Raw genomic sequence first — 22,002 nt, forward strand, 5'->3', positions numbered from 1 at the left:
CCACCTTCGCCGCGGTCCACGGCGACTACCTACTCAATGTCTTCTCTGGCTTCCGTGACGCAGCTGCGGACGTTGCTTTTGTCCGCACTCAGCCCGCGTGGGCTCCAAAATGGCGAGCAGGAGTTCTTCGAAGAGCTCATGGCCCATAAGCCGCTTTTGACGAACCTTTACGACGTCGGTCCACGAAACGCGCAAGAACAACGAGATTGGAATAGGTGCGTGCATATTGTCTGATCCAGAAAAGACGTAGCTGGTCTAAAATCATATTCAGGCAAGATCACAGTCAATGGCAGACCGCACGCTGTGAACCCCGACTTTGCTCGACAAACTCTCTTCATTTCCCAAGAACTCGACGTGTCCGAGCGACACGCGGCGAACCTCCTACAACATGTCATGTCCGTGAATCCCAACGTCCCCATGGAGCGCTGCATCGAGGCCACCATTCTTGAGTTCCACACACGGCGCCGCCACCTTGCCGACTGCCTGCAGTACATCCTCGAGGCGGCGCAGTTGGGTGAGGCAGGGGATGTCCGCAGTTGTATGTGCGGTTAGAGACCTTTGTGCGCCAACAATTGCTTCCCCCGACGAAGGGAGCTCGGAGCGGCTTGTCATTGGCGTTCAAGATTTTCCAGGAGATGCATAACTTGAGCAACGTGCTTGCGAAGGTGCAGGTAGCGAGACAGAACGCGAGGAGTGATACGGTTGCACCTACACAAGGTGAGTACGTTTGTTTTGGAATTTAGTACTTCTAGGCCGTGAGGTACGCGGGGCTTCATCGAAGTGGCGCGTCGGCAATGTTTCGACGCATGCTTCGTCTGAGCCCTTTGGCTAGGTGCACATAGCTAATTTCCACACGAGCATCATGTTTTCTCTTTGAATCGACATATATGTAAGATAGTAGCTGACGACTTGCGAACCTAACAGGTGCCCAAGCATCGCTGGGTGCGGATATTCTCACTGCGCGGTGCGATTCGCTCAAATACGAGCGGCGGACCCTTGCGATGGCGTTGTACTTCCTCGGCCGAATGGGTTTTCTAGCCCCCAACGAGGTGTCAAAGCTCATCGACTGGCTGGACGCGAACCCTCAACACCCCATGACGTTCTACATCCTTCCTACCATCCTCGCAGTCTTTGACATTGTGCGGCCCGATTCAAATGCTGGTCTGGCGCGCAAGCAATACGTTTCTGACAAAGGCCTCATGAACTACATGAGGAAAAAGCTTGACATCGGCACTGAGTGGAAGGAACCCGGTCTCAAGGCCACCATGCTGCTGAAGTGGACCCTTTTCCTCGCTGAGACGCGACAACGGAACCCGCCGCTGGAGAACGCGGAAGGATTCAAGACAGAGGAGCTCGAGACACAGATCTGGAACGCAGTGCAGGGCGACTGCTTCACTTACCTCTTGCGTATGATTGCACGACTTCAGAAGAAACACGCTGCTTACCCACCCACCTCCTTCGCGTCAAACCTCCTTGCGCAAACCGAGCAGGACCCATCGTCAGAACTCCCAGCAGAGGAGTTCAAGCCTGCCATTCTAGAGGCATGCGAGCTCCTCATCCGCTCAATGATTGGCCAAGCCTCGTCCGAGCTGCGCAAGATCAAGCAGCGACAGGAGGATCTACTTCTCGCTGGCGCTCGTTCTGGTCAGACGAGGGCCTTTCGCTCGTCGCATGCCCAACCATCAGCCCGCTTCGCACCTGGCAGCTCGGAGGCAGACAAGCCCGGCGCACCTCCTCGCAACGACATGGCCGTGCTATTTTCACTGACCGGTCTTCTGTACTCGACGCTACCTCCGGAGCGCGCGCTGCATTTCTGGGGAGGCGGTTCCATCCCCGACGGCAGGCGATCAACGTACGCTGAAACTATGGAGGCAAGTTCGGGAAAGCTGCCTGCGTTCCTCAATTGGGCTGTTTGGTCAACCCAGCCACGCGATGTGGACATGCTCATGGCGTTGTATGACATGCTCAGTGGTCTCGCGACAGGGCAGCAGTGCAGCGAGCTCGCGTATAACTTCCTGGCGCGTGGTGGAGGAGACGCCGTCCCAGGGGGCGCACCGGCCTCGTCCTCCAGTGCGCATCTCGCCGGTGGCCCCGCCGTCTCGTGGAGCGCCATCTTTGGCCTTCTTGATTCGTGGGTCACGGCTGGGTCTGCGCCGCGCAACAACCAAGCTCCTCCGCAGATGACCGGAATACAGTCCGGCTTCGGTGCCGCGCAGCAATGGCAAGCTCCTCAGCCACCACAACCGCCACCACAACTCGCGTTCACTCAGCAGGACGTCTTGCTTGCACAAGCATTCCTTCGCTTATTGGCAACTGTCGCCACACATTCGGTAGCGGTCAGAGTCACAATCAGCGGCCACGCCCGCTTCCGTGCTATCCCCACCCTTGTATCCCTTGTCCCGCTTGGTATCCCTCTCGAACTCAAGGGCTCGATTTTTGAGACGTTGGCAGCGTTCTGCGAGCCGGGCGCGGGCAGTGCCGGCGTGGAGATCTGTCGATCGGTGTGGGTACTCATGGAGCGTATGGAAGTCATCAACGTGCGCGTTAATACCGGGTTCGGAGGTTCACTTTCTACAGTCAAGGGCGTGGAAGTGGAATTGGAGGAAGTCGAAGCGGTCTACAAGATGTACCCTGCGACGATTCCCTTCCTGAAGCTCCTCAGCACCCTTATACACACCCCGAAGAGCATTCCGCTTAGGGACCGCGTTGCGGACGCAGAGCCAATCAACACAATCCCCGAGAACTTCGGACAACCGTATAGGCAGCCCGGTATTGGCCCGTTCTCATCATTCGTAATCGACAACGTCTTCTCGAGGATCAATGCTCGGGAATACCTGCGTCATGCAGACAGGTGGCGGACGAACGATCTCTGCCTGTGCTTCATCGAACGCTGCTTGGCTAGCTATGACCTCGAATCCCTTGTGACGAGCACAGATGAGCTGCAGCCGAAAGGTGACGATCTCCTGCAGCTCGCTGTCCACCCTGGCTTCGACATCATGAAGCGGCTGCTCACTGCATCCACTCTGCAGACTAATATGCTGTCTTACCTCGTGGACGGTTTGGACGGCCTTGATCGAGGATTCGCCGAAGAGGAATACTTCTTTAGGACGACCATCGTCCGTGTCTTGCGTATCATTCACCGCGTCCTCGACATTCAAGACGTTTTCCTGGATGTCTTCCTCCCGTTACTCGCAGAGCTCAACGATCCGGACATAGGGGATGTGCCACACGCTTCGTACTTCACGCGGTTCGATCAGGTCCTGTCTTACTCCCCCGAACACGTCCCGGCGGTCGCGGCGTACGTGGCCTACCCAGCCTACCCCGAACTTGTGCTTCTCAGTGTGAAGATCCTCACGGCGTTGGCAGCCTCTTCGTCCTTTACGCAACTTGCACTACTTATCGAGAGAAGCGCAGAGTCTGACCGGATTCTCGATGGCTACGTATCCATCATGGACTGCAACGTGTTGGAAGACGTGGATGCTGCAGAGACCTTTGTGGAGCAGAGTACAGGTGCAGGCGCTCACACTGTTGATGAACCATCCGATGCACTACTGCAGGCTATTCGACTCGCCACGTTGGACTTCTTCATCCACAACACACATCAGAACAGGCCATATCCGAACATTGCACACTGGCTGCTTTTCGGTGGTTCCGCCGCCAACAATCAGATCCAGGACCCACACGCACTTGGTGCTCGGCGATCTTGCATCCATTCGATTCTCGACCTTCTCAACTCCGGCGTGCCTAGAATGAAAGGGAAGGGACGCGAGCGCAGGCAACCTGCATCTGGTGACGCGCTGTTCGCCGTACTTCCTGCCCTAGCGGAACGATGCTATCACGTCATGTACGAGCTATGTAAACATCCCCGGACTTCGGACTCAACGATGCGGTACTGCGGACGCGGGAAGATTTTTTCGCGCGGCATCTTGCTGCGATTCCGTTCAAGGCTCCGGGCGCCGAGCGAGAACCATGTATCGAGGTCGTGTATAACGATGGTTCGCGCGTCGTCACTACTGTCCCAAACATTGCCGCATTCTTGAAGCTTCGTTCCTGGATAATGGACCTCATCGCTCTCGAGCTCCATGTCCTCGTCAACAAGGGTCACCACAAAACCGTCGCGGAACTCTTAGAGCTTCTCTTCGGCAACGAGGGCGGATACGTGGAGGTCGGTGCTGAGGGTTGGGGGGGCGATATTTACAGGCCATTTCACGAAGTAGGGCAGTCCCATCTGCGCATGGTCGAGTTCCTCCAGTCCCTGGACTTCGACTGGTCCGATGGTTTAACGGTTCAGCCTATGGAGCTCCAATTCTTGAGCCAGCTGAACCTTCAGAGCTGTGTCCGCGTCAACGAAGACGGCTGTGAGATCGTTGACCGGACCGCTTTGCTGTCGTTGTTGGCATCAGCGCGCAAGGTCCTTCATACGCAGAGTCAAATCGTCACGCCTACACATCTTCAGCAGCTGACGGCCGAGATCAACTATGTCCTGCAGAGCTGTGCCATCGAGAACCATCGACGGGAGGTCCGCTTCGCAGCTGCCAATGCTTACGAGGCTTGGAGACGACTCCTCGATATGACCCTCATGAAGTGTTTCAACCGATTGCCTTACGACCGTCGAGAGGACATGCTCTTCGATCTCCTCCACGTAATGCCGTTGATCATGCGATCTGCGAACACTCAGGAGTCGACTGCCATCTTGCTGGCCGAAGCAATGCTCTCGACTATAACGAAACTGCGCGAAGATCGACACCATCAAATCCTGTTACGTTCTGCTGGTGGCGATGTCGAAGCTGGCTCGTTACCTGCTGAGCGATTACATGCACTTCTTCGCAGTATTCTGGAGTGCATAGTGGATAATAGTCGCGTGGAGCTCGTTCGTGGAAACCTCTACGCATCCCTCGTCAACTATTTACACTTGGTGATGTCGTCGAACAATGGACAAGACTTGGATGCATCCGGCCTGGATTCCTCCTTGACGTCGTCGTTAAGCCCAGACAGCCTGTCTGCAGCCGACGGCCTGGCGGTTGGCTTCCCGCGCTCCCCTGCAGGAGCGACTCACATCAGCGGTACATTATCGATTCTGAAGAGCGTCATGGAGCGTCTGGTCATCATTGTATCTCGAGACGCGATCGATGGGACAGAAGTTTGGAAGACTGTGGCTTTCATGCTCCTCGACTCCTTGGTGCGACTGGCCCGCTGGGAGAAGCACACGCCAACTGTGCTTCAAGCTCTTGCGCGTCATGGCTTCCTTGCCGGATTTGTTAGTGGTTTGAAGGAGTCGGACTCGCGACTTCAAGCTGTCTTGAAACCCGATCCAGGTTCGTGCTGCTTAATGCGGGCCTTCCACAAGGTTTAGAGCTCACAATCGCCTTCAGATGACCTGAATTCGTTATATGTCTACGAAGCAAAGATGTCTCTGCTCATTCGCATGTCGCAAAGTCGTCAAGGGGCGGAGCGACTGCTGGAGTCCAGAACAATCCCAGTACTGGCTGACTGTGAATACCTCGATGCGAGACCTGAGGCTGATCAGGCATTCATGGGTAAGTCTTGGCGAACCACCTGTAGGACGATCTGCTACTAATGGTATCGGCAGATCACGACTCGTTCTTGCCCTCTGCGGTCCAGAGGTACCATCAACTGTTCTTGCCAGCTCTACAGCTTGTCAGTGGTATATTGGTCACTCTGGGCCACCGGCACACGACAGCAGTCAACCACGTGCGTCCTTTCTCTCCCGTACCCTGCTCTGCTCATTGAGTACGTTCGCTGCACAGGCTCTGCAATTCCTCTCAAGCCACAGAGACACTCTGATCATCCTCCTCAAAAACGAGGTCGACGAACTGTCCCTGGCAGTGATCGAGGAGATGCGTCTCATTGTCTCATTATGTGCCAATGTCCTCCATCTAGTTCCCAAGACAGAATTGGTAAATCGTATGCTAAGCCTCAGGTCTTCTACATGCTCACTCTCCACAGCTTTCCAGCTCGGGCTTTGGGGGTATCCATGCTGCGATTTCCGGCCTGGCCACAAGATGTCTCGGAAACGGACACTGGTCAGAAGCCGTGAGGCCACAGAGCGACGCGGAGTTAGTCGACGCAGGCATAACGGGTTCAGGTATCTAACACGTTCTGTACCGTGATCATTAACTGAGGCTGTTTATAGCTTACGGCACGGAGACGAGGTTCCGTTTCGCCGTACACGACAGAGAACGGCTCTTGCGTAGGGCGCTGACTGCGTACTTAGGTGCGGCTAGTGAGTTCACGGGTGAGGAGAGCAAGTAGGATTGGCTGAATGCGACGCTAACGATATTTCAGAACCGGACATCACTCTCGTCTTCTCGCCGATCGTGACGACGCCGAAGGAAGAGCGGACGTCTCGGTTCTTGGGTATGTGACAGCTTCCCTGACAGTGAAGGCCTAACATACTGATGGATCTCCAAGCCACGGTACCGACTGTTGGCGATGCGATCGAGGCACTGAATCATCTTTGTGATGACCTCTCTTCCTCAATCAAGCGAATAGCGGATATATCGGCTGAGCTGAACTCGAAGACGTACATACGGGTGGAGAACATCGAGGACGTACGTAGACCGCATATACTCGGTACTTGGAAGCCACGAAAACTGATATTGTGTACAGATCATCCCAATGTCGGATCCCGCATTGTTGGAGAACCTCGACATGCGACAGAGGCAATCGCTGATCGCAAGGCAACTGGCTCGGTGGCGCACCGACGCCGGTCGGCGTGCGCACGTCACCCTGAGTAGCCCCAGTCCAGTTTCTGCTAGGTGTGTCTCATAACGTTCGACAGGCTCGCTGGAGATGCTCCTGTTGCTGTTGTGGCGGCACCTGGAGTTCTACTGCGAAGGCAGGCACATCAACAACCCCGATCTTAAAGGCTCGATATCGCACACCATGCGCTTCGCGTCATCACCCGACATTGAGACGTTGAAGGTAGAGGCCGCGAGGAAGGTTGTGCCTGCGTTCCACAAGCTGGAGAGCCTGGATTTGGTACGTTCCTTCGGTACCTGTAGTCGGAAGGGCGCTGTTATTGATGCCCCATCCAGACCGAGGACACTGTCGGGAAGGAATGGCAGTCATACGAAAGCTATATCGAGATCATGTCGCGGAGGATCAAGGAGACGGTTGGCTTGCAGGATGAACCGGAGGGAGGACAGGACGGGGATACATACATCTCGTGAACATTGTCAGTTTCAACGCAGGGATCCCAAAAGGAGTAGTCTTGTACATATGTGTTATCAGGGATGTCGGAACAAGCACACTGAATCTGGCTAGCATAAACATCCCAAGACGGCAGGAGCAATAACAGTAAGTATACACGTCAGAACGGGAGCAGGTTGCCAGCCCCCCGCAGGGCCATTTGGCCGCCGAAGCGCAGTGTTGTGACCCCTCCTGGAAAGTATGCGAGCACGTAGGAAACTAGAGCGACAACCTACGCACGCCGGTTAGACCAACGCACAAAACACATTTTTATGGTATACTCACTTGTATGATGGCGCCTATGAGGGAACCGAGGTATGAATGTGGCTGGAGATAGTGCGGTGCGTCGTGAGTAGGGCCTACACGCGCAAGTAGTGGAACTCACTCCAAGGGAGAAGTAGAGCGTAAGGGCCAGACTACCGATGTACGCGCACGAGAACGGTAGCCGTTCTTTGGATACGAGGTGTTTTAAGTGGTTGATCGGCCCAATGAGGACCGAGAATCTGGGGGAGACGCGTCAGGAAGAGAAAACGGTCAAGCGTACGGCTGCTCCAATTACCCAAACATGATCAGCAAACTCCCCAGACTACATCAACCGAACATTGTCAGGCAGGAAACGAAGTAGAGGATTGTGGTTACGTACCTGAACGCAAGGGCGAACTTTGCTGGTCGGAGAGCAATCATAGGCAGCGTCAAGAACGCGACGAAGAAACAGACTGCTGCGCCAATCAAGCAGCCTCCGAATCCAAGCAGCCTACGGGTCGAATGCAATAGAACATCGCCACGTACCGTGCGCGCAACATCGTAAGCACATTCGTTAGTTCACCCTCACAAGGCTATAGTACCGCGCGTACCTCTCCCATCTTGATAGTGCAAAGTACGCCTCCTCATCGTTTGACCGCTCCGTCGAGCGCAAGGGTATGTAGCCACCTCCAATGGCGTTGTAGAAACGCGCGAACCGCCCTGACGGAGGACCCGCCGCGTCCTGCTGAGGCTCCGCGTTATTTGACTGTGCCCATCGGAATTGGGAGAGATTATTTCTGAAAGATTGTTCTGCTGGGCCGGACATGATGGACGGCGTCGACGAGGAGGACAGCGAGCGAGTTGCCAGTGGAGGCGGTGGCGGTGGGGACGTGAGCGGGGCTGCGACACTGGCGCTCGCTGCAGCGGACGGTAGCGCTCGTGCACCGGCCCGCGCAGTGCGCGCACCTTCTCCTACTCGATCTGTCGTGCTCAGCTTTACTTCCTAACGTTACTTTCAACAACGGCTTTGCTTGTGGCTTGAGAGCCTGACGGCTCGAGTTGCACTGTACCACGACCAAGCCTCTCCGTTCGGCATACCATCCTCAATATTCAATATTTGCCAGCTGAGAGATGCGCCTGCATTTTTCCTAGGGACGTCAACGCACATATCATTCCTCAAGTTTGGGACCAACGTCTCTCGGCGTACCTCGCTCAGACATATCTCCTTTTGTCTGGAAATATAGAGTGAGTGCTCAATCCTCCCGAAACCGCTCGACTTTTTTTGAACAGCAGTACATTGAGACACGTCCCTATTCCTTTCGTCGAAGCCTTATGATTGGGTTGCTGCGAGTAGGGTCCAGCGACTTGGGCTGCGCACTTGGTACTGCATCTTCTGCGCAGTTGTCTCACCCACGTCAACGCCTGACAGGCCTGACATCGCGGCAAGGTAAATTTCAGTGCGGAATATAAGATTTTCCTGGTGTCCCAATTCACTGAGTCCTCTCGTGTCAGTATCCGCGGTCGACGAATGAGCTTGGCTAGACGCATGATGATCCGCTGCATTGAAGGCTGCCGAATGAGCCCTCACTTGGGGAACAGGCTTCACACGCGGCTGTCGCTCTCTGTTACCGCAGCAATTGAAAACGACTTAAAGGTCCACTTTTCGACCTGACAGCAACGGCAACGTTCATTCAATGAGCCTTTACCGTGCTGCCCAGAAACCTTTGTGACGCATCTCACTTACCCATCCTTGTTCTCTCGCACTCACGCCTTAGCCCCAAACACATTTTGTGTGGCAGATCCCGGTGAACATCCATCAATCAACACGGATGCAAACAAGCTCTTCTGCCAGGCCATCGTGTGGATTGACCCGGTCTTAAGGTTATGTTGGCAGGTCACCGAAACAGCGGAGTACTGAGTCCATAGTTATCACTTCGTACCTCAGGTACGTGTGACAATATTGTGGCGCCGCATCCATATCCTAATATCCTCAGCCGCACCCTTGGTACAGGGCCCATTAAAATGCGAACATTTGCAATGCACCCCATTACTGTGAGCCTTTGAATGGAGCTGAACGGATCAAATGTCGTCCGAAGCTTCGTTCACTTAGACGACAATGGCAGCTTTCATTCACCAAGCCTGAGGGCGCCGCTGTGTATGTCAAACTTCGCTTCCTTCTATGATTGAGGCCATTGAGATGTCCCTAGATCACCTTGGTTCTTTGTCGGAATGTTAAATTTCCTGCACAATGAATTATTGGGGCTGGAGGGGCTGAATGTGCGAGGAGTTGCCTTGTGGCGATAAACACAACTCCAGCACACCCCGTCGCCAATCTCATATCGTCCATATCGCAGCCCGATCATTTCCGGGACACCTCACAGCCTCTCGTGCAAAGTTCTTCAGCTTTTCGCGAGATGCCAACGCCGCGCGTCACGGTCCCCAGAATACACACATTGCCTTCCTGGCGCTGATCGTGGAAAGCCATGCACCTCATCTGGTCAGTGTGTCCCTAAAGATACGAGCACTTCCTCATTTTCGCAAAAACTTACAGGCGGCACAGACGGTGACTTGCCATTCAATTCTATGACATTCATCTATGGGCTGGCGCTGCAGGAACTCGTCGCCCCTCGAGCGAACACATCGGTCAGGGCTCCGCTGAGACACTGGCAGCCCTCCTCCGGTGGCGTTTTATTCAGTGGCACATATGAATGCACCGGGCCGAGGGTGCCGTCATTTGTCTGCGGGCATGCAAGTGGAACAAAGAACTAGCTCGACTTGAGACCGCTCGGACGGAAGCCAGACGAGAAATTACTATACAACATGTGGTGAACCTCGGAGTTCGTGTATCTTCAACCCCCTCATCGCTGGCAGTTCCCTTAGACCCCTGGTTTCAGCCTCTTGAATTCTTTCGTGTTCTCCTCGATCGCGACCTCCGCCGGCAGACGCTCCATGCTGGACGCGCCGAAAAATCCGTGAACCCCCCTCGTTCTGCTCAAGACGTAATTTGCGTCTTCTGCCCGCGCGATCGGTCCTCCGTGACACAACACGATGATGTCCGGGTTGGCCTTCACAGCCGCATCTCGACACGCCTGAATCGTGCTCACGCAGTCGTCCAGAGTCACGCTGGTCTGGGCGCCGATGCTGCCGGAGGTAGTCAGGCCCATGTGGACAACGAGTACATCGGCACCCGCCCGCGTCATGGCGACGGCCTGTTCGACATCGAACACGTAAGGCGTGGTCAGGAGCCCGAGCTGGTGCGCCTCCCGAATCATCTCGACCTCCAGCGCGTAGCTCATTCCAGTTTCTTCGAGATTCTGGCGGAAGTTGCCGTCGATCAGGCCCACGGTGGGGAAGTTCTGCACGCCGCAGAAACCAGTATCCACCAGCTGCCGAAGGAACCGCGGCATGGATCTGAATGGGTCGGTGCCGCAAACGCCTGCGAGGACCCCGGCATTTTGCACGACGGGAAGAACTTCATTTGCCTGTGGTTGCGAACGCCCCTCAGCGAAGACATCGATATGCGGTCAGCAACGGACGAACCATGTCAAGGACAATGGCGTTGGCGTCACCGTAGGGCATGAGGCCTGCTAGTGAGCCACGTCCTGCCATGCGGAAGCGGCCGCTATTGTAGAGGACGATCAGATCCGCCCCTCCCTTCTCAATGAACTTGGCCGAAAGACCGATTCCTAGGATGGAGTCAGCTCGAGGCACATGCTCGTATGACTGTTGCTAGACTTACCTGCCCCAGCCCCCAGAATGATATCTCCTGACGCAATCGTCTCTCGCAGACGCTTCAGTGCTTCATCTCTGTTAGCTGGACGAGGCATCTCTGATATGGTCTAGGACAAGGGCAGGCGAGTGCGTGGAATCGATGATACTCACTGTGCGAAGCTTCTAAGGGTCACGTAGCCCCCACGTCAGCCGCTGCGTCATGTGCAGTGAATGGTACTCCGAGTCTCCTGATCCGCCGCTCCGTTGCTCTAATTTGCTAATGACGATGGCCTGTGTCAGATGGTGCCGAATATGACCCAACACGGATGGTTCGATTTTCAAGATTCTCATGCATACGTTTCGTCGCCCAGGTGAGCTCCACACGGTACAACTGGCTGACGCATGAAGTCATGTCGACGCCGACGCCTACCGTCCTCCTCATCGGAACTTGCGACACAAAGCTGGACGAACTTGTATACGTTCACAATAGGCTCGTTGAAGAGCATGGCGTTCAATGCAAGCTCGTCGACGTAGGCAGAAACCCTTGCTCCCACCCGTTAATCGCGTTCACGCAGGCCGACATCCTCGCTAACTCCGGCTTACCAGCGCCGGCCGACCTGCAGGCCCTTCCTCGCGGAGAGCTCATTTCGACCATCATAGAGCACACGACCCTCTGGTTTCGTCGCTGCATCGGGGACAAGAGATACATGGGGCTATCGGGTTGGGCGGAAGCGGCGGGTCGTCCCTCTGCGCGGAAGTGATGCGGGCTGCTCTTCCGCTCGGCTTCCCGAAGCTCATTGTGAGCACGGTGGCCGGTGGCGACGTCCACGCATATGTCGGCGAGACCGACCTGAGCATGATGCACAGCGTGGTGGATATCGCAGGGTTGAACGGCATCCTGTCTCCCATCCTGGAGAATGCGGCCGGCGCAATTGCAGGCATGGCCCGCGCCCAACAGTCTCGCGACAATCAGTCCGTGCCATCTCCAACCACAGGGATGTTCCGCTCGGACTCTGGAGATAAACGCATCGCTATCACCATGTTTGGAGTGACTACACCTGCGGTGACTTACGCTCGAGAGCTACTCGCCGCCTATCCTTGCACCACGTACGTCTTCCACGCGTCCGGTGCCGGCGGGAGGGCGCTGGAGAAGCTTGCTGAGTCCCGGTACTGGTCCGGCATTCTCGACCTCACCACGACGGAGCTCGCGGATGCTCTTCTGGGCGGTGTCCTGAGCGCAGGAGACCAACGCCTCACTGCGGCAGCCGCCGCACGTATCCCACAAGTCGTGTCCCTCGGAGCACTGGACATGGCGAATTTCGGGCCCATGGACGCGGTCCCCGGGCACTACAAGGGTCGGAATCTCTTCAAACACAACCCGAGCATGACGCTCTTGCGCACGTCGCCGGAGGATTGCAAGATCCTCGGGAGACAGGTCGGGGAACGATTGAAAGACGCGGACCCAGACATCACGGAGATCTGGGTACCAAAACGCGGCGTGAGCGCACTGAGCGTCAAGGACGCACCGTTTTGGGACCCGGAGGCAGACGCGGCGCTATTTGCAGCGGTGAAAGGCGGGCTGGGCGACAGCGAGGTTCGGCTGTGGAAGTGGACACGGATATAAACGAGAAGGAGTTTGTCGAGGGTGTTGTTCACAGATTGGTGGAATGATGGGCATGTCGCGACTAGACGGTCAGTAGATGTTAGTAGGTCCGTTATTGCAACAGAGGTTGAACGGACCTCGTCTGATCATATATCCGACCACGGAGGACAGTAAAAGCATGTATTTGTGACCCCACTATGACCGCAGAGTTGATCGCGAAACAGTAATACTGGTCCTTGTATGACGTCGTGTAATTGGCTCACTGCTCGAGCAATCTGCATACACGACTTGTGGGACGCTGTGGGTGTACGTAAGAAATACGGACCGATTTGATAGCACGATACTCTACCAGGACCTTCATTTCCGCTGACACAGCCTGCAGGGTGGGCACCCACCATAAAGTTCGCGGCGTTGGAATCGCGATCAGGGCGTTAGCGTACCAGGCTGCAAGCATGGACCGCGCTCTTTGGATCGGAGACCGACAATGATGGGCCCGCCGTTCCCAAGGAGTATTTCATACTGCAGGTGGGCCAGGTCCCCGCGTCGACCACACGTTTAGCGCAGTCATTCGACTAGTGGCCGACAGACATCGGTGTCCCCGTGCCAGTGGTGTCCAAGTGGTGTCGTACACATCAATTCATGCGGCGTTTGCGTTCCCCTAACGTTCTTCATGCACGTTGTGCTGGCGCGTCGGCCGTGGCTTGCATTGTTGCGCATGTATACATAGTTGTCTGGTGCGGCGGCTCCTCGAATATATCTGATCTATGCCGCGAGCACCGTCACAGTCTTTCTGGAAGTCATGTAAGAGGGCTGTTGTTGTGACGGTGCCATTATGACCTGCCTTTAAACTATATTGACTTACTGTGCTGTGCTGATACGTCTCCGCGTTCCAGTCCATGCGTTCAGCCAGCCGTCTACTATGCCTATTCCATACCGTGACAGCAAGCGAGGAAGCTGGTCTCCTAGATACCGTATTCTCAATGGCGACGAATGGAGCTTGTGATCGGCGTCCAGACATAAGTACCCATGCAGTGAGCTGGGAGAATCAGGGACTTAGCTGGGTACCGAAAATCGGAACAGCCAACCCAATACAAGACAGAAGTAAGGGGCCGTCGTACACAGCCAAAACCATGAGTGTTCATTCATGCGGGAATATAGAAGTCGTAGGTGGATGATATGTACACTACCCATAACGGCAGCGGGCCGATACGAATGGTGAGTGATGCGATTAGACTCAGAAGGGATAGCACAGACAATGGGATAGGGATACACAGCGATGATGACGACAATGACCGAAGAAGCCTGAAGGAGAAAGCGGACCGGATCGGGGCGGAGGTTTCAATTTCAGTCGTAAGCCTCCTCAGCGCTTCTCCGGACCAAGCGTCGCACCCGCTTCCTGTACGCTGCGCGAAGCGGAGCAGTCTGTCAGGGTATGTCAATGACACGAAGCGATGGTGGTACATACCATCAAAGTTCTCCCTGACCTCCTTCGCAGCGTCGACGTTTGCGGGACTGTCTAGGTTGGGCTTCTCGGATGAGAGCAGCGAGATGACACTCAGCAGCTAATTCCACCGAATAACTAGATCAGCGCGGGGGTCGTGTAGGGAAGCATATGACGCACAATAGACTCCACTGTGTGGACTGGCAACCACCTCTCTCCCGAGTCCTCATAGCCATACTGGTCCTCGCCCGGAGGGTGCTGTGAGCGTGTATGTCATTGGCGAAGACCATATGGAGAAAGTATGGACTGCACTAACGAGAATCGAGATGCATACGGTGCCATCCGGGTAGACTGAGATGCGTCTGTGTTGAGTGTCGTGATCCTCAAAAGAACTATATAGAACTCACTATTAGGATGCCACATCTGCGTGAGGAACTTCATCTTGGGTGGCAGCAGAGGATATTCCTCCGGGAAGCTGAGCCGAGCCCTGAAGAAGCCGCCCTCGCTGAAGCAAGCGCACCGCGATTAGGTAGGATAACCATGAAATAGCACATTTGTACTCACTAGATGGTATCGGGCGGCCTGGCTCTCAAAGTCAGCACTTGCTTGAGCGAGAGGTACTGTATGTACTCACCCGATGAGCATAATTTCCCACTCGTAGAAGTTGTTGTCATCAACTAGCCCTACAGTTGTCAATGCCGCGCAGCAAAAGCAGCATCGAGCATGCGATGAACACATGGCGAGAATTGTTAACCACTATGTGCGCCATTGGTGTGATTACCGGAGACGCACCTGCTGAGAAACCATCGAGGGGACGTTTCTTGAGCTCAGCAAGCTGGCGTCGGAGTAGCAGTGTGTTTGAGTTGGATGGAGTCGATGTCGCGGACGGTCTCGACATTGTTGGGAACGTCGTGCGAGGTGGCTGGGGAAGGTGTCGTAGCTCGCAGTCAAGAGGCGGATCGATTGAGAGCCTGCGGGGCGGGCGGGCGCTACGATTTTATAGTCCGGACTAAGCGTGGGAATCTTTATAATGAAGTCTACGCGCGAGTCTGCATTCGGCCCATCCTAACTTTGCACAAATCCTCCTCAACCCTACCTTGCCGTCGTCGACTACAGAGACAAGTCCGGGGGCATACAGAAAGCGAGGGGACCCTTCTCGCAGCTGCTCGGACATGGTTGGTCATGAAGAGGACGACCAGGACTGGGAGAAGGCCGGTCAGCCTAACTGGCGCGGGCTGGGATTGACCGATCCCATCAAGAGTGTAGAGGTGTGCTTGTGAGTTGTTCGCACCTTGGCATACTGATCTGAACGCGAATTGACAGGATAAATGGCTCTTGCTCCCGGCCTTCCTCAAAGTGAAGGGTCTAGTCAAGCAGCACATAGACTCGTTCAATTACTTCGTGGACGTCGACATCAAGAATATCCTGAAGGCGAATAACAAGGTCACGTCGGACGTCGACCCCCGTTTCTGGCTGAAGTACACAGACATCCATGTCGGCTTCCCGGATCGTACGGACGCAGACGCGATCGACAAAACCGTGACGCCGCACGAATGTCGTTTGAGAGACGCGACCTACAGCGCACCAATTCTTGTGACAATCCAGTACACCCGAGGAAGAGCGTCGTGCGGCGAGCGAATGTCAATATTGGTCGAATCCCTATCATGCTTCGGAGTAACAAGTGTTGGCTCAATGGAAGGAACGAACACAGCTGGCGCGAATGACCGAGTGTCCTCTGGATCCAGGAGGGTATTTTATTGTCAAGGGCACGGAGAAAGTCATTCTCGTTCAGGAACAGCTTAGTAAGAACCGTATCATCGTTGAGGTGGATCCGACGAAGGGCATTGTACAGGCGTCGTGTACATCGTGCGTGTCTACTTCCGACAATAGCACAGCGTCCGGCACTGAATTCATTCTAGATCGACACATGGGGCCTGAAGTCCAAAACTTACGTTGCAACCAAGAAGGGCAAGATATATCTTCGTCATAACTCGATTCACGAGGACGTGCCGATTGCCATCGCGCTCAAGGCGCTCGGTATCCAGTCCGACAAGGAAATCCTCCTTCTGACGGCCGGTCCCCATGAGGCGTACAAGTCTGCCTTTTCCCCAAACCTTGAGGAGACCGCCAAACTAGGCATCTTCACCCGACACCAAGCTCTAGAGTGGATCGGATCTCGGGTGAAAGTCAATCGACGAGTAGTTGGGCCGAGGCGGCCAGCTTGGGAGGAGGCGCTGGAAGCGCTTGCGACCATTGTCCTGGCTCATGTGCCCGTACATGGACTGGACTTCCGATCGAAGGCGATCTTTGTTGCGACAATGACGCGGCGCGTGCTTATGGCTATGGACGACGAGAAGATGGTAGACGATAGGGATTACGTCGGTAACAAGCGTCTCGAGTTGTAAGCGTCTGATTTCATCTAGCACAGATTTATTGCGTTCAGTACCAATGCTGACCCGTGTCTCACCAGGGCGGGACAACTCTTGGCGCTACTGTTCGAAGATCTCTTCAAAACGTTCAACGCCAATCTCAAGTCTGCCATCGACAAGGTGCTGAAGAAGCCCTCTCGGACAAGCGAGTTCGACGCCTTCAATACAATGCAATTCCAAGGCGATCATATCACCTCTGGTTTCGTGCGCGCCATCTCCACGGGGAATTGGTCGTTGAAGCGATTCAAGATGGATCGCGCCGGCGTCACACACGTCCTCAGCAGGCTCTCCTTCATCTCCGCCCTCGGAATGATGACGCGTATCTCGTCGCAGTTCGAGAAGACGCGCAAGGTCAGTGGTCCGCGTGCGTTGCAGCCTAGCCAGTGGGGCATGCTCTGTCCTAGTGATACCCCCGAAGGAGAGGCCTGCGGGCTGGTCAAGAACCTGGCGCTTATGACACACATCACGACAGACGTGGAGGAGGACCCGATCATCAAGATAGCGTTCGTGCTCGGCGTCGAAGGTGTGCCTTTGCATCGCCCTGCTCCACTGCTGGTGCGATGCTGACCACGCGTCGTTGTCATGTACAGATATCAGCTTGGTGACTGGGGCAGAGATCTACGGGCCGAATGTCTTCGTTGTCAATGTCAACGGCACTATCATTGGGCTCACTCGCTACCCGGCGCGGTTCGTTAGTAACTTCCGGAAGCTGCGACGCGCCGGGAGGTTCAGCGAATTCGTCAGTGTATACATTAACCATCACCACCGCACCGTGCTCATCGCCAGCGACGGAGGACGAATTTGCCGCCCTATGATCATTGTCGAGAACGGTAGACCGCGCGTAACATCTGATCACGTCTTGGTACATTCCGTCTCCTGTTCCGTTTACAGCGGCGCTCACCATCGATCGTCCAGGAACTCAAGAAAGGTCTGGTCACCTTCGATGACTTCCTGCGCAGAGGCCTAGTGGAGTATCTCGATGTGAACGAAGAGAACGACTCGTACATTGCGCTGTATGAGTCCGATATCGGGCCTACCACGACTCACCTAGAGATCGAGCCCTTCACGCTGCTTGGCGCCGTCGCAGGGCTCATTCCCTACCCTCATCACAACCAATCACCGCGTAACACTTACCAATGTGCTATGGGTAAACAAGCTATCGGTGCGATCGGCTACAACCACTGAACCGGATAGACACCCTACTCTACCTCTCCGTTTACCCGCAGCACCCATGGTCAAGACAAAGACAATAGAGTTGATTGGCTATGACAAGTTGCCCGCCGGACAGAACGCCACGGTGGCAGTCATGAGCTATTCCGGTTATGATATCGAGGATGCGCTTATTCTGAACAAGGTTTGCCCACTACCTGACACGCACCCTGGAATCGTCCAAAACTCACCCTCTGCGCTAGGCCAGCCTGGATCGTGGCTACGGCCGTTGCCAGGTCTTGCGCAAGAATGCAACGCTGATCAGGAAGTACCCCAACGGAACGTACGTCCATGGAGATACCTTATTAAGCGTAGTATTGATGGGCTTCGTAGTTTCGACCGACTAGCGGACGCACCGGTGGATGAGAACGGTCAAATTCAAAAGAAGTTCGACATCATCCAGATGGATGGCTTAGCGGGCGTCGGTGAACGTGTCGACCCTGGTGACTCTACATCAACAAGCAGACGCCAACCAATGCCAATGACAATTCCTTACCGGTCAGGCTGCCACAGTACCGTACAAGAACGCGCCCATGAGCTATAAGTCACCTGTCGCTGGTAACATTGACAAGGTTATGATCAGTGACACGGAGAACGACCAGACCCTCATCAAGGTGCTCATCCGTCAAACCCGACGACCGGAGCTGGGGACAAATTCTCGTCGCGACATGGTCAGAAGGGAGTCTGTGGGCTAATTGTGAATCAAGAGGATATGCCGTTCAACGATCAGGGCATCGTTCCTGGTGCGTGTACCTGACTGACCCGTCAGTCACGGAGGCTGATAGGACCTTCTTCACATGCGTAGACACCATTATGAACCCTCACGGCTTCCCGTCTCGTATGACCGTGGGGAAGATGATCGAGCTGTTGGCCGGAAAGTATTCTCGGTTCCTTTCCATCAATGCCGTCCCAATTGACTGACCCCCGCTGCTTAGGCAGGTGTGCTGGCTGGCAAACTTCAATACGGCACGGCGTTCGGTGGCTCCAAGGTTCGGGGATTCAATCACGGTCATATAAGGACTAGCACTGACGAATTGACAGGTGGAGGACATGTCGCGCATCTTGATTGAGAACGGCTTCAGCTACGCTGGAAAAGATATGCTAACTAGCGGCATCACTGGAGAGCCGTTGGAAGCATATGTGTACTTCGGACCAATATATTACCAGGTGCGTCTGCCGACCAGTACATGGATGAGACTCTCACATTAACTCCTACGGGAACATAGAAACTAAGTAAGAACCATCGCTATGACGTCGTAGTTGCCTTGTACTGACTGTCAAACTTTCGTGGCAGAACACATGGTGATGGACAAAATGCATGCACGAGCCAGGTGCGATCATCCTTCTCTGTCATCGGCGCCGCGGTCGCATAACTGATCTCGGATGCAAAACCCATCAGGGGACCGCGTGCTACACTGACTCGACAGCCCACCGAAGGACGCTCAAGGGAGGGCGGTCTGCGTCTGGGCGAGATGGAGCGCGATTGTCTCATTGGTTATGGCGCTACACAGCTTTTGCTAGAGCGCCTTATGATCTCGTCAGACAAATTCGAAGTCAACGCATGTCAGGATGCGGTCTCATGGGGTACAATGGCTGGTGCACGTATTGCAAGAGCTCGAAGAAGATGGCACAGCTACCATACCTTATGCTGCAAAACTGTTATTCCAGGAGGTGAGTTGGTGGATTCGGCGTTGTGTCCAATATTGACTTCTTCGAAGTTGATGGCAATGAATGTCGTGCCACGGCTTGTATTGGATGACGCATGACAAACGACGAACTCATTTCACGATAATTATTGGTCAGTGCTCTCATCTCCGGTCAACAGTAACGGTGTATTCAATCGCAATGTAATTCTGTCCTCGCATCATGGTTCCATGACAATTGTCACCCTCAGAACCTACCGCGTTGGGCTGGTCAAAGAACTGGACTCACGGATCCGGACTCCGATACTGACGCTGCACCGCGAACTCGGTGGAGATGCCGGCATCGGTTTGTAAAACCACACTTTGGTTGCACGGTCATTTCGGTGCTTCTCGATGATATGTCGCTGACAGGAACCGCCACAGGTCGACTGCAATACAATTCGGGCAATTAGGTGGTTCCGATGCGGCCGCTCGACGCCTTCTCAAGAAAACCCGCTCTCGAGGCACGCTCGGCGATAGAGGCGCTACGCTGTCGGGGGCTGTATTGCACAGGCCGCTCTAATTCAGACAAGAACCACGTTTGATATACTTTGCCATCAATTCCCCTGCGCTGATAAAATGGTACTAAGTTACCGTGAGCTCGAACCGCGTATGGCAGTTTGTGTCGATGGTCGTGGGCATAACCAAATCCGTCCACAAAGACGGTTGCCTGATAACCTTTGTTTCCGGCTAGTATCTGAGGCCCTAAGGCGAAATTGGTAAGTAGAGGCGTACGTTACACTCCGTGGAGACATACTGATTTACAGTCTAGGGCTCAGACGTCCGACCCAGCGGGTTGAACTTGCTCGTCAGTTTTGTCATATATCAGCTTCGCACCAGCCCCGTTATGGCTTCATGTGTTGCGTTGCTCACACAGTCTATGAACGTCGCTTATATGTAGACGTTAGGAAGTCGTGCTCGATGTTCTGCAGCAGCGAGTTCAAGATGCCGGCTGGCGTCTGGCATGTGGGGGCCTCGGGCTTGCTTACCATGCATATGAAGTCAAGTGCTTTCGCGATAGCGCTGCATACTTTACAAAACAGTACTGACCACATTGCGCTCCTTGTATGATGGCTTAACGTCGCGACTCCAGGCCATTAGATAGACAATAAGGCCACCTATGAAACTTATGCGCGACTCGCGATCGAGGACCTTCATGGTCACACGAGCGCCTGATTAAGTTCCGCATTTGGCGCTGTGGTGGCAGCGCAACGTTCGTCAACGTCGGAGTTACATTCGCACTTGCGCTTGACCTCCATCTCCCGCACCTACGCACAGCATGGCCGGCGGCAGCAGCAGGACGGCCGTCAACCGGCTCATGAAAGAATACAAGCAGCTGACTTCCCAAGGTGACCCTCACCGATGTCCGCGATGTCAGAGGAGTGGCGTCTGAACTTTGCGAGTGCAGGAGCACCCGATGGCATGTTCACTGCTGGTACGAGCTAACTTATCGCAGCCTGTCCGAGCGCTGATGGGTCCCGTTCTTCTCGGAGCCAGGTCCAATCACCGAGTCAGATATATTCACCTGGGAGGCCCTAATCATGGGCCCGAAGGACACGCCGTTCGAGGGCGGTGTTTTCGCCGCCAAGCTCACGTTCGTGCGTGTACCGTGCCCATTTCGAGCCCGTACGCCGAATCTAACACTGACGCTGATCTAGCCGCATGATTACCCGCTATCCCCGTTCAAGATGAAGTTCGAGCCACCCTTGTTTCACCCTAACAGTGAGTGGACCGTTCCGTGCCCAAGCGCATACATCGCCGAAACCTACGCATCTTGTTCCCAAAATGGCATGGAACGCCGTCGCTCGCCGCAGTCGCTCACATGTTGCTCGTGAACAGTATACCTGATGGCAACGTTTGCATCTCGATATTGCATGCTCCGGGGGACGACCCGACTATGTACGAACAAGCGTCAGAACGTTGGAGCCCAGTGCAGAGTGTGGAAAAGGTCATATTAAGTGTTATCTCCATGCTCGCAGGTACGATGTTTGTGTTGATGGAACCAAGGAGGGCTACTAACGTCTATGAGTAGAACCGAATCTCGAGAGCGGTGCAAACATCGACTGCTGCAAACTATATCGCGATAACAAAGCTGTACGTATACATTTCTGGGCAACAAGATCCGGACTGCGCTCTTATGATCGCACAGGAATACGAGCGTATCGTCAGGCAATCTGTCAAAGACCAGCTTGGCCTTTGAAAAGTCAAATACTCAACAAACAAGTCAACGAAAAGTCACATCTGCGCGGGGGCGCTCCTTCAGCTGACTTCCCAGACATGGATGAAAGGCTCTGTGAATGTATCACCGCAACCCATCAAGGAGAATTGTCGCATGCGCCACTGACATCTTCTGTTCCGAGTCGTGTATATCAATCATTTAGGTGACTCAAACGTCAGGATCGACAGTATACGCGCTCCTCTACTATTCTATTCGGGGAACGTAGCAACAATTCGAACTATACTGTTCCTATC

General features: G+C 54.6%; 7 protein-coding genes across 7 annotated transcripts; 4 read left to right on the forward strand and 3 right to left on the reverse strand.

Annotated features, from left to right (window-relative positions):
- Positions 1 to 36: 36 nt before the first annotated feature.
- Positions 37 to 7,270, forward strand: B0H18DRAFT_1103484 (nucleoporin Nup186/Nup192/Nup205; the record flags this gene model as incomplete). Its single annotated transcript, XM_048032585.1, has 15 exons — positions 37 to 215; positions 240 to 538; positions 676 to 717; positions 925 to 3,855; positions 3,909 to 5,315; positions 5,373 to 5,537; positions 5,591 to 5,712; positions 5,769 to 5,918; positions 5,968 to 6,106; positions 6,155 to 6,256; positions 6,307 to 6,378; positions 6,433 to 6,572; positions 6,631 to 6,754; positions 6,803 to 7,002; positions 7,059 to 7,270. 15 exons carry the CDS (start codon positions 37 to 39, stop codon positions 7,191 to 7,193), a joined length of 6,207 nt encoding a protein of 2,068 aa, XP_047895465.1. The 3' UTR covers positions 7,194 to 7,270.
- A 1-nt stretch (position 7,271) lies between these two features.
- B0H18DRAFT_997612 (ER-to-golgi vesicle protein transport Sft2) lies at positions 7,272 to 8,352 on the reverse strand. The gene is made up of 6 exons (XM_048045461.1): positions 8,067 to 8,352; positions 7,856 to 7,966; positions 7,772 to 7,798; positions 7,598 to 7,715; positions 7,498 to 7,539; positions 7,272 to 7,444 (listed from the first exon to the last, which is right to left on the reverse strand). Exons 1-6 carry the CDS (start codon positions 8,279 to 8,281, stop codon positions 7,334 to 7,336), a joined length of 624 nt encoding a protein of 207 aa, XP_047895466.1. The 5' UTR covers positions 8,282 to 8,352; the 3' UTR covers positions 7,272 to 7,333.
- A 1,979-nt stretch (positions 8,353 to 10,331) lies between these two features.
- Positions 10,332 to 11,282, reverse strand: B0H18DRAFT_873814 (TIM-barrel-protein domain-containing protein; the record flags this gene model as incomplete). The annotated part of the gene is made up of 3 exons (XM_048040318.1): positions 10,332 to 10,937; positions 10,996 to 11,141; positions 11,195 to 11,282. 3 exons carry the CDS (start codon positions 11,280 to 11,282, stop codon positions 10,332 to 10,334), a joined length of 840 nt encoding a protein of 279 aa, XP_047895467.1.
- Positions 11,283 to 11,354: 72 nt separating this feature from the next.
- On the forward strand, positions 11,355 to 13,174 carry B0H18DRAFT_997633 (uncharacterized protein). The gene is made up of 3 exons (XM_048045462.1): positions 11,355 to 11,847; positions 11,868 to 12,760; positions 12,796 to 13,174. The coding sequence occupies exons 1-3, from the start codon at positions 11,493 to 11,495 to the stop codon at positions 12,835 to 12,837; spliced, it is 1,290 nt and encodes a 429-aa protein (XP_047895468.1). The 5' UTR covers positions 11,355 to 11,492; the 3' UTR covers positions 12,838 to 13,174.
- Positions 13,175 to 14,113: 939 nt separating this feature from the next.
- On the reverse strand, positions 14,114 to 15,108 carry B0H18DRAFT_874044 (ubiquitin-conjugating enzyme; the record flags this gene model as incomplete). The annotated part of the gene is made up of 8 exons (XM_048040329.1): positions 14,114 to 14,172; positions 14,235 to 14,331; positions 14,391 to 14,468; positions 14,527 to 14,561; positions 14,618 to 14,715; positions 14,775 to 14,792; positions 14,845 to 14,893; positions 15,003 to 15,108. The coding sequence occupies 8 exons, from the start codon at positions 15,106 to 15,108 to the stop codon at positions 14,114 to 14,116; spliced, it is 540 nt and encodes a 179-aa protein (XP_047895469.1).
- A 75-nt stretch (positions 15,109 to 15,183) lies between these two features.
- B0H18DRAFT_1093968 (beta and beta-prime subunits of DNA dependent RNA-polymerase) lies at positions 15,184 to 19,614 on the forward strand (the record flags this gene model as incomplete). The annotated part of the gene is made up of 24 exons (XM_048032362.1): positions 15,184 to 15,219; positions 15,280 to 15,478; positions 15,534 to 15,803; positions 15,830 to 15,850; positions 15,922 to 16,080; positions 16,130 to 16,611; positions 16,681 to 17,162; positions 17,230 to 17,501; positions 17,555 to 17,801; positions 17,834 to 17,853; positions 17,880 to 17,993; positions 18,052 to 18,131; positions 18,182 to 18,281; positions 18,311 to 18,346; positions 18,373 to 18,472; positions 18,493 to 18,591; positions 18,654 to 18,754; positions 18,784 to 18,837; positions 18,890 to 19,015; positions 19,075 to 19,081; positions 19,143 to 19,179; positions 19,248 to 19,411; positions 19,482 to 19,519; positions 19,567 to 19,614. The coding sequence occupies exons 2-24, from the start codon at positions 15,383 to 15,385 to the stop codon at positions 19,612 to 19,614; spliced, it is 3,153 nt and encodes a 1,050-aa protein (XP_047895470.1). The 5' UTR covers positions 15,184 to 15,219; positions 15,280 to 15,382.
- Positions 19,615 to 20,555: 941 nt separating this feature from the next.
- On the forward strand, positions 20,556 to 21,917 carry B0H18DRAFT_213659 (ubiquitin-conjugating enzyme/RWD-like protein). The gene is made up of 8 exons (XM_048037154.1): positions 20,556 to 20,572; positions 20,624 to 20,879; positions 20,939 to 20,965; positions 21,028 to 21,128; positions 21,189 to 21,252; positions 21,345 to 21,509; positions 21,563 to 21,624; positions 21,680 to 21,917. Exons 2-8 carry the CDS (start codon positions 20,810 to 20,812, stop codon positions 21,728 to 21,730), a joined length of 540 nt encoding a protein of 179 aa, XP_047895471.1. The 5' UTR covers positions 20,556 to 20,572; positions 20,624 to 20,809; the 3' UTR covers positions 21,731 to 21,917.
- Positions 21,918 to 22,002: the final 85 nt, after the last annotated feature.

This window comes from Fomitopsis serialis (assembly GCF_022376445.1).
Source record: "Fomitopsis serialis strain Sig1Antser10 chromosome Unknown B0H18scaffold_20, whole genome shotgun sequence".
NCBI lineage: Eukaryota > Fungi > Basidiomycota > Agaricomycetes > Polyporales > Fomitopsidaceae > Fomitopsis > Fomitopsis serialis.

Excerpts from the sequence above, each read along its gene's own strand:
- B0H18DRAFT_997612 (XM_048045461.1), bottom strand. The coding sequence starts at position 8,281 with ATGTCCGGCCCAGCAGAACAATCTTTCAGAAATAATCTCTCCCAATTC. Across the intron at positions 7,799-7,855 it reads AAGTTCGCCCTTGCGTTCAG|TCTGGGGAGTTTGCTGATCA; the intron begins GTACGTAACCAC and ends CGGTTGATGTAG. Across the intron at positions 7,540-7,597 it reads CGCTCTACTTCTCCCTTGGA|CCACATTCATACCTCGGTTC; the intron begins GTGAGTTCCACT and ends CACTATCTCCAG.
- B0H18DRAFT_997633 (XM_048045462.1), top strand. The coding sequence starts at position 11,493 with ATGGTTCGATTTTCAAGATTCTCATGCATACGTTTCGTCGCCCAGGTG. Across the intron at positions 12,761-12,795 it reads GCGGGCTGGGCGACAGCGAG|AAGGAGTTTGTCGAGGGTGT; the intron begins GTTCGGCTGTGG and ends GATATAAACGAG.
- B0H18DRAFT_213659 (XM_048037154.1), top strand. The coding sequence starts at position 20,810 with ATGGCCGGCGGCAGCAGCAGGACGGCCGTCAACCGGCTCATGAAAGAA. Across the intron at positions 21,253-21,344 it reads ACCCTTGTTTCACCCTAACA|TCGCTCACATGTTGCTCGTG; the intron begins GTGAGTGGACCG and ends CGCTCGCCGCAG. Across the intron at positions 21,625-21,679 it reads TATATCGCGATAACAAAGCT|GAATACGAGCGTATCGTCAG; the intron begins GTACGTATACAT and ends ATGATCGCACAG.